Source organism: Anabrus simplex, chromosome 4 (genome assembly GCF_040414725.1).
Source record: "Anabrus simplex isolate iqAnaSimp1 chromosome 4, ASM4041472v1, whole genome shotgun sequence".
Classification (NCBI taxonomy): Eukaryota; Metazoa; Arthropoda; class Insecta; order Orthoptera; family Tettigoniidae; genus Anabrus; species Anabrus simplex.
In genome coordinates, this window is record NC_090268.1 from 422013620 (window position 1) to 422027007 (window position 13388).

At 33.1% G+C, this 13388-nt stretch overlaps 1 protein-coding gene across 2 annotated transcripts in view; it reads left to right on the top strand.

The window, feature by feature from the left end:
* kcc (solute carrier family 12 member kcc) overlaps nt 1-12581 on the top strand; it is a 590870-nt gene extending 578289 nt beyond the window's left edge. For both annotated transcript variants that reach the window (XM_067145914.2, XM_067145915.2), the window contains one exon: nt 2362-12581. In XM_067145914.2, the coding sequence (XP_067002015.2) occupies nt 2362-2453 (92 nt within the window). In that variant the 3' untranslated portion in view covers nt 2454-12581. The remainder of the gene's footprint in view (nt 1-2361) is intronic.
* The last annotated feature ends 807 nt before the right edge of the window (nt 12582-13388 follow it).

Here is a 13388-nt window from a genome sequence, read left to right on the forward strand (position 1 = left end):
CACTACTACTGATACATTAATCACTACGTTGCCTGTATCATGAAATGGTAGGGTACCCAGTGAACTCATGTTTTTCTTATTGCTATTTCCTGCAAACTGTTTTTTGTAAATATAACCACTTTATGCAAGATTGTAAGAATTATGCCGAATTTTTCATATAAAACACTCTGAAGTCCCACTGTTATTATATAGTCGGGCATTGCAACACACGGTGAGATTACGACAGATATTTGTTCACCATTCACAGTGCAGGGCAGTGCATTTCTTCCATTAAGGCATGGAGCCTGTAAGTCTCTCCACAATATTAGAGTATGGTTACAGAGTATGGAATCCATGCCAGGATTACTTCTTTGAGAACTGGGAAAAATCCAAAGAAAAGCAGCTCGATTTGTTTCGGGTGATTTCCAGTGAAAGAGTAGCGTGATCATATGATATAAACTTCATAATGATCCATATTGACAATTGTTATATGTGAAATAAGGTAAAATGGGTCTACCTATTCAATACATAAATATTAATGACAAATATAACTATTTTGTAAAAGTCGGTTGTGCAGCCATTACATAGTCAAAATTGGCATAATTAAAAATGTTGAAAACAACTCTCTTGGCCAGAGAGTAGGTGTTCTCTACTAGGTGGCCTGCCTCCCCCTTCAGGGGAGCAATGAAAACTTGGATAGAAATATTGAAACACACAAAACAACTAAATAATAAGAGACTTTAAAAATGAGTCAGTGGTAAAAAATATGTTGAAGATTGACACTATCTCCATCAGTCGTAATATGATGTACAGGAGAAAATGTTTATTAAATTAGTAACACAGTATTGATCATGTTGTGGAAATTGGTCTTAATCTTGATTTATACTGTAACTTGTAGTGACAATATATAGAGAAAGTAGACAAGCTGCTCGACTACATGGAATGATGATATAGATGATGATTCCGATAGAGAATGGGTGGATGTGCTATTTACCAACTGATGAGCCCAACTTAGCACACTGGGGCGAAACGCTTTGACTTACTTGACTTATTTCCTGTTGCTCCTCCTGGAACATAGGGCTTCCGTGAAACACTTCCATCTGTTCCTATTGTTGGCTAACCTCTTCACTTCGTTCCAAGTTTTCCCCAGTGTTAAGACATCCCTCTTTGATCGTCTTTTTCCAGGTCTTCTTTGGACGTCCGTGCTTTCTAGAGCCTCTTTTCAATGGCTCCAGCGGGCTTCCTTAAAGTATGTCCTATCCAACGCCATTTTCTCTCCCTTATCTGCATTTCAATTGGCTGCTGATTAGTTTCTTCTCATAGATCTTCATTTGAAATAACATCCGGCCATTTTCTATTGATGATACGTCTTAGACAGCAATTCACGAAGACTTGTAGTTGTTTAGTAGTCTTCTGGGTAACTTTCCACATTTCACAGCTGTAAAGCAGAACGGACTTAACATTTGTGTTAAAAAGTCGTAGCTTAGTTGGGGCGAAACACTGGCAACCAGAAATGAGTTAGCTGGAAAATTTATTATGTCCAATAATGAACCATTTATATCGGTATTATAAGTGGAATGATCTGAGCTGTCAGTGGAGAGATGGCATGAAATTAGTAGACAATGGGTGGTAAATAAAATTCAGAAAACTTGATCGTCAAAAATTACCAGTGTTTCTCCCCAGTGCACCATGGGCTCATCAGTTGAATACCACACCTTTCCAAGGCACTGGCTGGCTAGCACGCTAGTAGCGACAACACTGCAAGCTATCAAGTGATAAGCATAAATGCAGTGCTGACATACTGGGAGAGAATTCCATCTCCACTTGCTACATATGCTGCCTTACCATAGCACTGTCCTGTCATGTTCTATGACAAGATGTTTGCCACTACCTCTGGTTGACCCTTCAAACAATATAGATCCCAGTCACTTTTCATTCACTCTTATATCGTATACACTTCCACTCATTTTTCAAATACTTTTCTGGCATCACCAAGATAACTCTAAATGCAGCAATGGCTAAAAGCTGACTCATCTGAATAAATTCAGTGTTGTGTTGATCAAGGGCCAGTACCAAAATATATATGTTGCACAACTATATCACAATAACTTAACCCCTCACAATACTTTTAATATATGCTGACCGTCTGATCTTAACTATTATTCACAAGATATACATGTTATTAAATTGTATTTAATAAAATTAAGCTATTTACAGATCACTACTTGGTAATTAAATAGATACTGTATATAAACTAAAATTACTTGTGGCTAGTTGTGTAAATTGAGGAGATGTAACAGCCCACTTTGGTTTCCAGTGCATTAGATATTACTTTCTTTTCTGTTGATACTCAAAATCTTCTTCCTTAACTAATTACTTCAGATATGGAATTTTTAGAAGTGCTGACAGAAGGTCTGGAGCGAGTACTCATGGTGAGAGGAGGAGGTCGAGAAGTGATCACCATTTACTCATGAAGACGCTCCAACCATAATTATATAATATACGTACAGTGTTGCATATTTATCATATTGCAAGGCACAGTCACATCAATACAAAGAGCAGAGACAAAGTGGATCACTGTAAGGCATTGTAACGGGTACTGGGGGTGAAAGAAGATTATAATGGCGTCCAGCATGATCATCGTCACTTTAAGGAGAGTTGCATCTTTGTTGGGTTTAGATATGTGGAGTTATTTCATGAAAGTAAAGTCTTAATTTTAATCGGTTAATTGCTTTCTTTCTTTTATTATGTATTATCAGTTTAGTTTATATCTATTTCAGTTTCAAACTGCATGCCACTGAGAAATGGATGGCAATGAACCCATATACTCATGGCCATAAAAGATTTCTAAATATTATCTTTATTTTTGAATAATTTATGTAGGGTTACCATCTGAGACAGCATTTATTTCAATGAAGAATGAAGTATCTTTTTATGATTGTATATAATTTACACTAGTCATATGTACTTACATGTTAATTATTGTACTTTATTTATAAAGTTGTTAAACTTGGCTCTATTGAATTGAATTCTCAAGATTCAAATAGACATCATTTTAGGAAATAATATTATTTTGATAACGATGAGTGACCATTGTCATTGAACCCAGCGGCAGATGTATCTTAAACATCATACAAATATTGTTTTTAAAAATTTGATCATTTGTGGTGCTTCAGTTGAAGAGACACTCTACAGGCTCTTACGAAGATGTGCTGGAAAGTCTTACATGTGGGTAAATGTGGTATGCACAAGTGTTACGATCTCGAATCATCTCATCCTCTCCTTCCATCTCTCTGTATTTCATATGAACAGCTCACTTTTTCTACACTGTGTACATTCATCGTGCATTATTCGTCTTTATAAATAAGTATATCGATGTCTTAGGAAGCTATCTTGCTCATCTGACATCACAGATAATACAAATGCGAGTTTTAAACTGACATTGAAATGCAGTCAATTTGAATCAACACACAGAAATTCAAGTTTATGGTTGTAAAAGGACTTCACCAGAAATATATTTTCCTCAAATATATGTACAAGGAAGTGGAGATCACACAACTAAAATCTTAAAATCATACTCTTATGCAAGTGTTGATATTTTATTTACATTATTGCTTGTAAAAAGAAATAATAATGTAAATGAAGGGATTAATGAATGAGTCATGTGGTGAGTACAAAGTTGTTACTCATTAATATGCCCCATTTTAAATCTTTACCAAATGCATTATTCATCATTTCACAAGACCATTTCATATTACTATAATTTGAATTTTAAGAGATAGCAAGGTACATAAGTAGAATTGGAATGTTTAGTTTATCATAAATAGTCATTGCTGTTCTTATTAATGTGTATATATGTGTGTCTGTAATGTCCGTATGGTATTTGTTGTCTAAGAAAGCAGTATCGTAATGTTCCTGCATACAGTGTTTAGGTAGCATCCTTTTTGCTTGGTTTTCTTTTTTCTGCATCTTCCTTCAAATCCAAGGGAGAATCGAGGACATGCAAATATTACTCCCAAAAAATTTTTATTCTGTGGTCTTGTAAATATTTTAGAAAATACAGTTTAGTGAAGTAATAATTTCTTTGTGAACTTTTTAAGTGTCTCTATGTGATGAGTGAAATTTGAATGAAAACTATGCAAAAATCAAAGCAGCAAGCAAGCTAGTTCCTATACAAGATGGAGCAACCCATTCCAGCAATATTTTATTCATATAGCAGAGCTTGAGTAAGTCTAGATTCACAAAGACAGTAATGTGGGTACCGGTAATGTATATTTGGTTAGTATGCAAAAACATGTATTTCATGGCCTATCTTTACTTCCTTTATTTTTTAGTGGTCTCAAAAGTGAATAATATCAAGTTAAATAAAAATACTGTATGTGTTTGCATACTTTTTCCAAATGTAAAAAAATTGATTATCAGTGGTTCTCAGCTGGGAAAAATGACTTTAGCAAGCTAAGGGACAAAAGAAAATTAATATTTTACAGAATGAAAATATGTACTTGCTTCTAGCGTGAGTGATATCTCTAAGCTATAAACTTGATCGCCCATTTCTTAACTTTATTATGAAGCTTATTTTTATGTAACCAAATATCACAAAATTCCTACCTATTTGATTCTTGGGCCTCCCTTTGTGAATGTGGATTTTCTATCCAAAATGAAAAAAGGAACAAAAATTGAGATAAACATAATGTGTAAAATATCTTTTTTTTTTTTTTTGTATCACTAAACTAGTTACTATCATATCAGTATCATTGTTAAATATCTTTCCTGGGCAATGAATTGAACTGCTACTATAATGAAGGAAAATTATTAAAATAGAATACCTATGCATGTTTTTAAACTAAGTCAGAGCAGTTCCTGAATACTTCATCACAAAAACCAGATAAAATTTGGAAGGAGGACAGAGTTGAGAGCCACTGATCTAAGGAAAACACCATAACCATAAGTGTTGGAAGCAGATGCTGAATATGTGAGAACTTATATAATCAGCTGTGTTACAAGATTTGAAAAAATTTGATAAAAATTGACAAAGTATGGGTCATACTTGATAAATCGATAAAATTTTTTTTTTTGATTTTGGTCAAATTTGGAAGCATTTGAGCATTTTTTCCAGAGGTGTATATTATTTATACCTTTTCAGTCCCATACTCTACACAGATAATGTGAAATTTCTTTGTATGGTGCCTTTATCCTGATTTCAATACCAAACAATTCTCCAAATCAAGTTTTGTGCCGATAAAATTGAGCCATAATCATTGGTGTGTAACATATATTGCTTCACATGAAAATAAATTATTCACAACTTAAAATACAAAATGAAAATAAAATACACATATTGTATTGTCTCCTGAAACACTTGTTCTATGAAAGGACCACAGCCGTTTAACACAGTATTACTTTTTGTGAAATACCTTCTAGAATTTTTGCAGATTTATGCTGATTATATATGTTTATTACAAAGGTTGAGCTTTATCTAAAACATACTGAAGTAATTTGGCACCAAAAAGTGAAATTTGTTTTGTATTTTGTAATTATTGTTTGAATGTCTAAAAATAGGGTGACCAGATGTTTCCTTTCTTCTGGATTCTTGTAACTGGATACCAAAATCTAGTAATTATTTTTACCTCATGACGGCCACAACAACATGTTTGAGAGGTCCTATTTTTGTTTAATTCCCCTGACAGTTATTGGCTCATTTATCTGGGTACCGGAACCTGTAATATATTTCATACTTTCAGTACATGAATATACAAGATACATGCAAGTACTCTAAATCTTTTTTGAATTGCCATTTTCTTTGCATGTGAGTAAAAGCATCTGACGTACATTATACAGATACATGTTTTATTATACATTAAAAAATTGTATATAGGTATGTACTATTATGCTTCAACAATGATTATTAAAAAATTATGAATGAAAATTAAATAAAGCATAATACATACAGAAACTTCAAGAAAGTTAAGTTGATACTATACTTAACAATGTATAAGTTTAAGAGCTGTAATATTTCTCAATTTGTTAAAACCAGTTGTGAGGAGAAATCTATTTGAAATGCTAACTTTTATTTTTATCAATATATAAGTATATAAAAATCTGGCTGAGCCAGGTTAACTGAATTGTTAACTTAAGTTGGAAGAAAATAACAGTTTAGAGAAAGTAAAAAATGACTATTTTTTTGCATACTTAGATGATATAATGAATGCTATTTTGTAGGATAACAGAGTTAAAATTATATTTGTTGCATAGATAACAGACTTTATCTTAGGATATGACTTAATTTTGTGTTGTTGTGATGAGTAGTGTAGCTTCAGATTAGTGATAATGTGGTGTAACGAAGTAATATTTATAATCGTTACCAATCTGTCTAAAGAAAAGGCAAATTTCAGTCCATCTTTAACTACCTTATACTTTTTATCAAGCTTATCAGGTGCCAGGATAAACTGGATTATCTAAATGCAAAGAATTTTGGTTTCTTTGAAAATACAAGATTTTGTAATACTTATATGCATAGCTGTAGAGAACTGAATCTACAGTAAAGTGTGGAATGATAACACATTGTAGAAGATCATTAATATGTGCAGAGGAAGAATTGCATATGAAGCTACTGTAACACTTGTTTAAAAGTTGGACGTATGTTTACTACTTGCAGTGTTCTCGTTTTAGTTTCTGTTGCTGTTTTCGAATATTTAGTACACTTCACTTCACTACTTTGATTCTAGAGCAGAATTATAGTTACTCTGGAAAGGAAAGGAAAACATAATAAAAATAGAATATTATAATTTATTTTTACCACATTTTTTAAGGTACAAGTAATAATTCTCATTGTAGACCGTATTGGACATTAGATTATAAGCATTAAAGAAATAATAATTTTACACCACCTTTCCAATGCTCATCTTTCCTTATATTTAGGATATAAACATTACAACATGTGTTGTTAGTTGGGACATGTTTCGCTTAACTGTCGTAAGCATCCTAAATATAAGGAAAGATAAGTATTGGAAAGGTGGTGTAAAATTATTATTTCTTTAATGTTTATAACATTTGTTAAGGCCGTGGAGTTCAGACATTGACAATATCTATTATGAATAAGTTTGCATCAACCATTGTTAAAAAAGAAACAAAAAAACGCTATATAAATATCATTGCTGAACAAAACAGGTATCTGATTGTATGTTTCTCACGTGCAGTTCCTTTCATCATCTATCCACTCTTCAGATGTTGTTGATGGCATAACAGGCCAATTCTTACATTAAAAAAAAAAAACATGTGACCATATACATTATAAAAAATTGGAAGGAGTACATGGCTGGATTTGCCAAAGTTTCTGTTTTTGATGAGTCCCGAGGCCTGTCTTTGACATTCTTGTTCAAAGTATAATTGCATCTCTGAGGTAGGTACATGCTGAAGAATGCAATCTTCTGGTAGAGCATACCAGTATTTGGCTATATGCCTGTGCTCCTCATGGTCTTTATGAGCACATCTTTGTATAACTTCAGAGGGGCACTGCACAGCTTCAAGCCATTGCTGAGCTCACTGCTCAGGATTTGCCTACAAAGTCTGTCATCATTCATTTGCTAGAAATGGCCTATCCTTCAGAGGTGGTGATAATGGATAGAGGCTTCTACACTGTTCATCTGTGCCCTTTCAAGACTTGTGACATTAGTAACGTAGTCTTTCCGTTTATTCTTCACAATGGATTGAAGCTTCTGTTGGTAAAAAGCATTCTAGTTTCTTGATGTCATGGTGGTATATTCACAGTAAAATTATACAAAATCAGAGAAACAGGTGGAGAACAGCTATTCACCAGGTAAGAACATGGTATGTAGAAGAAAAGTTAAGATTTTCCACATAAGGGCATAAAAGAATTTTGATAGCATTGAAAATGGAACACCAAAATCACCAGTATGATACTTTCATACATTTCTTTTTAGGGTGTACAACCAACCCCATTCTTACCTGATGTCACAGCACTCGATTTCTTTCTGTAAGTTTTTTATTTCTGCTCGTGGTTTATTTTCCTACCGTGATATTTGATGACGAGAAGTATGGTAAAAGGTGCAAAATAACCCTGTTCATTCTCTGAACAGTTTCAGAAATTAATATGAAATTCATATAAAATCAACATACAAAATATTACTGTACAATTTCTTGACAGCAAATGAAATATATATGGTAAATAGTACTTTGTTCTGAGTAATGCTTGATTGTAAGCTTCATTCATGTCACGCTACTTGAGAGAAATGGCTAACACTTCTTAGATAATGTTCTGTGGATTTAACTGAATAGAGCATACACTACTTTTAGCATGCCCGGTACACAGAAGACTTGTTACACCATTTAATTTCTTCACCTTAAGCTTTGCCGAGAAAAAATGAATGCTACAAGAAAATAAACTGAATATAACCTATTAATAAGGCAAACTAAGAAAAATGTTTGGACAACCCAGGCAGTTTGTGACTTACATTAAATAATTCTTAGACTGTATATTGAAATACATTACAAAATATCTGTAAAGTTATGTAAACTTCCCACAAATTGAATACAGTAGAAATGAAGAGTCCATAACTGTAGATTGTTTTACAAAATTGGGTAAGGAAATATTTAAACAGATGCATACGTAGCTGACAAATAGGTGCTATGTATTGAAGAGCTGGGTTGATCTATTAAACCACATTTACATAAAATAAACAATATAATCTAAAGACTGTAATTTTCTTCTTTGTTACTGGTACTGTACTGCTAATAGCATTTCTATTTTAATTTTAAAAAGTAACAAGTGACAGTCTGACATCTTGATTAATTCTGCATTGTGAATGCTATAATTGATTAATTGTAAATCAGAGTATGAAGAAGATTTATGACCATCAAACACAACCAGTATCCAGAAGAGGTTATTTATCAAAATACTGAAGATAATTTTATGACCAGAAAATTCAGAGAATTCAGAAAAGAGTGAAGTGTTTGTTCATAGAGGATTATTTGGGAAGAGGAATTTTTAGATTACGTAATATTATTTTCAAGGACGATGAAAATTCAGACTCTAGTATCTTTGACATTTAGTAACAAGCGTATGAATTACTTATATAGGAATGTTTATTACTGGCTCATTATTATATTCTTTGCTGTCTGCTAAGTGCCTCTACTGCTATTATAACTGAACACCACCTGAATGCTACATTTCTCATACAACAACCATCCTGCCTACATTCAGTCTCAGTTAATGTATATAACAAAAAAATATTTATTCTCAAATTTCTTGTTACATTTGTGATAAATTCTTTACCCAGGCAGTATTTTTTCATTATAGCTTTATAGAAACTATATCCAGGGTCAGTAAATCTAACAAGAATGATGGAGCATTCCTTTACAGTGCCTCAAGAAGGAAAGTGTTGTTTTCATATAATTGCTGTTTAGTTATTTAGACAAAAAAATTATCCCATGGTATCAAATTAATAATAGTAGAATACCAAACCATTCATTCAGCTAAAAAAATCTGCATTATTTCAATGTACACTCTATGACAGCAGAAAAAGAAGGAAGTTCAATCAAGCCCCAAAGGATGACATTAGCAACTATCCTGCAGCTATAATATATAGTATCTGTATGTATCATTGACTCCAGATTTATCACAGTATTAATTTCAGTTAAGAGGCTGAGAGAATCTTAGGGCAATCTACATATCCAGGTATCATTTCTGAAATATTAACTACCAACATGGAATCGGAACTTGTCCTTCCAGTCCAGTAAATATCACAATATTAAGTGCATGATATAAGCAAAGAAAGAGGACTCAAATATAGTGTATTTTATAAAAGAGAATAAAAATTAGAGAGACATAAGATGTAGGCCAAAAACAAGGGCCTTGAAGGGCATGATAATGAGATACCCTAGCCCTCAGAACCTAATAGAGTCAGGGTTGTAAAGAACAAGAGTTAACCAAGGAAGGTCAGATAGGATAGATGAAAGTAAGGCCTGGCACAAGTGAAAGCAATGCCAGGACTTGGCTAAGAGCCCTGTGGTTGCCAACCCACGCTCTCAAGTTAAGAACCCCTGGCACTCCTTTTAGTTGCCTCTTATGACAGGCAGAAGATATCGTGGATGTATTCTACCACCCCCACTCACAGGGGGTTTCGTTATAAGTACGGTATTTGTCATTCATTGAAGTCATTCTTGCTGGAAAACTCCTTGCTCAAGCAGCTGATGTTGTAAGGATGAGACCTTTCAAATAACATTCTTGTCAACTGAATTCTGAAAGTCTCTAAAACTCACACATTTCAAACTCGGCTTTCCTCTCGTCAGTCCATTTGTAACTTGTTATCTCAAAACATGATGCATCTCTTAAAGGAAGCATTGTTTTGATTGGGATTGTTTCTTGTGATATAAGGCCTCTTTACCATAATTATTATAGTTACTTTCCGTGTCACATGATCCTTGAAAATCTGGTTCTAGTAATTGCCTTTATCTCCATCATAACTCTCATGTTAATTTACTGACCCATATGTTATAATATTGTCATAGTAGTTTTCTATTATTGTTGATAGGAGAGTATCTATTGCCATTCATAGTCCTCTCTATGTGCCAAGAATGTATTTGAAATAAGACATGGCAGTTTTATAATGTGATCCAGTGAGGTGCAGCTAGTGTCCTTCCAGTGCCCTATACCAGTACTTCATTTCCAATTCTGTAACAAACTTAAAAATGTCAATAACAATGGTAAAGCTATTGTTTACAGTTTTCTGTAGTTCTAACATTACACTATTTGGTACCTTTCTGTCATTTCTTACATTACTTTTATTGTAAGTACAAGCAGAAAATCAACTAAGTTGACAAAGGTAAATGGTATAGCAGCTCATTCCTAAAGCAGGTATAATGTAACATGATTGGAATTTAAACAGAAGCCTTCCCTAAGACTTCATCAATCATATCAGTGTTTCTCAAACTGAAGGATGAAGCCCTTGAAGGAAGTATAGAATACTGGTACCTGTAATTAATATGCCATTTTACCCTATAAAGTGTGGTTCTATAATTTTTTTCTTCTTAATAAGTTTTCATTACTTAAATTATGCTAACATTGAAACTGAAAAGGTGTCTTTAACACCCTATAAAATATGAATAACATTCTAACTCTCCTATATTCTTGATGATGAAAATAAGACATGTTAACTCACCTTACTGCAATTGTTTCCAGATAATGGACCTGAATTTTATAGTTGGCACTTTTCAATAATACACTTTTCTTTAAAGCAGCTTTAAAGGTTCTGCCTCCTCTTCCAATGTGGTGCTCAGGTGTTTTTAGCTCTGACAGTATGAAAATCATAATACGCTTACCGTCTGAACAATGAGAAACAACAGCAATAAATTCAGGTGTAAAATCGTAGCAAAAGAATAACACAGTCTTAACCATAACCGAAGTAAGAAATAAGATACAGCCTTATTCTGATGGTAAGATGTGTCTTGTCTTTGTTTGGAAGAAAATTATATCTTATGAATTAATTTTTTATACAAGCACTCATCAGGTTTGGGTTAGCAGAAATACTGAATTCAAAATCCAGGGGCATTAGTGCAGAAACTTGGTTACCGGCTTTCCACATGGATGGCAAAGATTTGAATTTTGGTACATCTCGTGTGAATTTTCCCATAAAAAGTCGTATACCATTAGAAACAATATCCAGCCTTAAATCCCTGGCCAAAACCCAAGCCAGGGTGGCTCCTATTAACCACAAAAGTTTGTGGAATAAGCTGAAAGTAATGAATTTTTTTAAAAACAATACTTACTTGGAACTCAGACCTGAGATAACTTTTTAAGATATGTTAGACTTGTTGAGCTTCGGAAGTATTGAACTCTCCAGATCAACCAGTATCTCTCCAGTAGTGTTAGCTTGTAATTAAATTTTTTTGTGTGTTTCATGACTGGAGTGTTGTATGCACTCAAGTTCATATCCTTTTCCAAAAGTGTGTTATTGTAATAATGCTGTTAGAGTCAGTCACAAAAAATATAGTTTTCTCTTATCTCTGCTGAGAATTGTGATTTTAATGATGATTTCTTTCTTGTATGATATCTAGAATCAAAATGTATTTTCCATGAAAGTGGAATGGCATGAGATATCATGCAGCAAGGAAACAGGACACGTGTTTTACAAAGGGGATGTTTGACAGTTTAAAGTTTGAGAACCACTGATTTATATGATTTCAAAAGGGTGGTTTAAATTCCACTTTTCAAAATGCTCATTCTTTATTATATTTAAATCTTGTGTGTTTAGCAAGAAAATTAGAAATATTTGTACATATTTGAGATACTAGTAATTGCCTCCTTTACAAATCTTAGGCTGTGAGATGACTAATGAAACCAAACAGCAATTAGACTTTAATGTACCTTTTGCAGTAACTTAGGTGAGAAACTATATTATTACATTTGTGTGTGTTGTGTATGGAAGAGAAAATGAGAATATGAGAAGAAATAGGAAGAGAAAGAAAAAAGAACAATTATTAAAGAAGATGTGTAGATTTGTGTTTTGAAATTTAAAGAGAGATTAATCAGTGTTTAAAATTCTACCCTTTAATTACGATAAATAAATAAAAACTAAAAATTATACTTCAACTCATCTTTTTATCAGTTAAAAATGTGATTTCTTATATGTTCCATTTAACAGATTTCTTAAAAAGTATCCCTTCCCTTCAGCCAAAATTAGGAATAGACAAAGCATTCAAAATCATATCAGGAAAACTCAGACCTCAAAGTCTTCAGTTTTAATTAAAATTCGAAAGTGTTCTGTTCTAATGTTTACCTCCAAAGAATATATGCTTAAGAAATTCCATGAAATTAACTGGAGTTCTGCATTTAAATCAACATAAAATTTTAAGGTGTTAAAGGTTTGTATGCCATACTGTTGCAATGATATCTTACAATTATTATCAGTTTTGGAGCACTTCAATATTATTTTATCCTATATTACTTCTCTGATATGTTTATGTTTCAGGCAATATTAAGAGAAAATACTGTATCATCTGTTACTATCAATGATCTGATGATGCTTCTTGATAAGGCTCAGCTGATGACAGCCTGACGGTATCCAACACCGATTCACCAATTAAATCCTTATTCAAGGAAGTAGGTAGATCTTTACAAGTCTCCAAATATTTCTCACTCCTTATGGAAACTATGAAAATAATACAAATATGAAGGGAGGACAAGCATATTGAAATAAACAGAAAGTAATGATTTACTGTATACGCCAGAAATGTGAGCAAGGAATACTGATGTCAGCCAAAGGCTGAAGCGAGTTGGCAGTGCTGTATGAGCTGCATAGCTGAATGTTTGCATTCATGGTTTCAAATCTCACAGTCGGCAGCCCTGAAGGTGGTTTCCATGATTCATCATTTTCACACACTGAAAACGATGG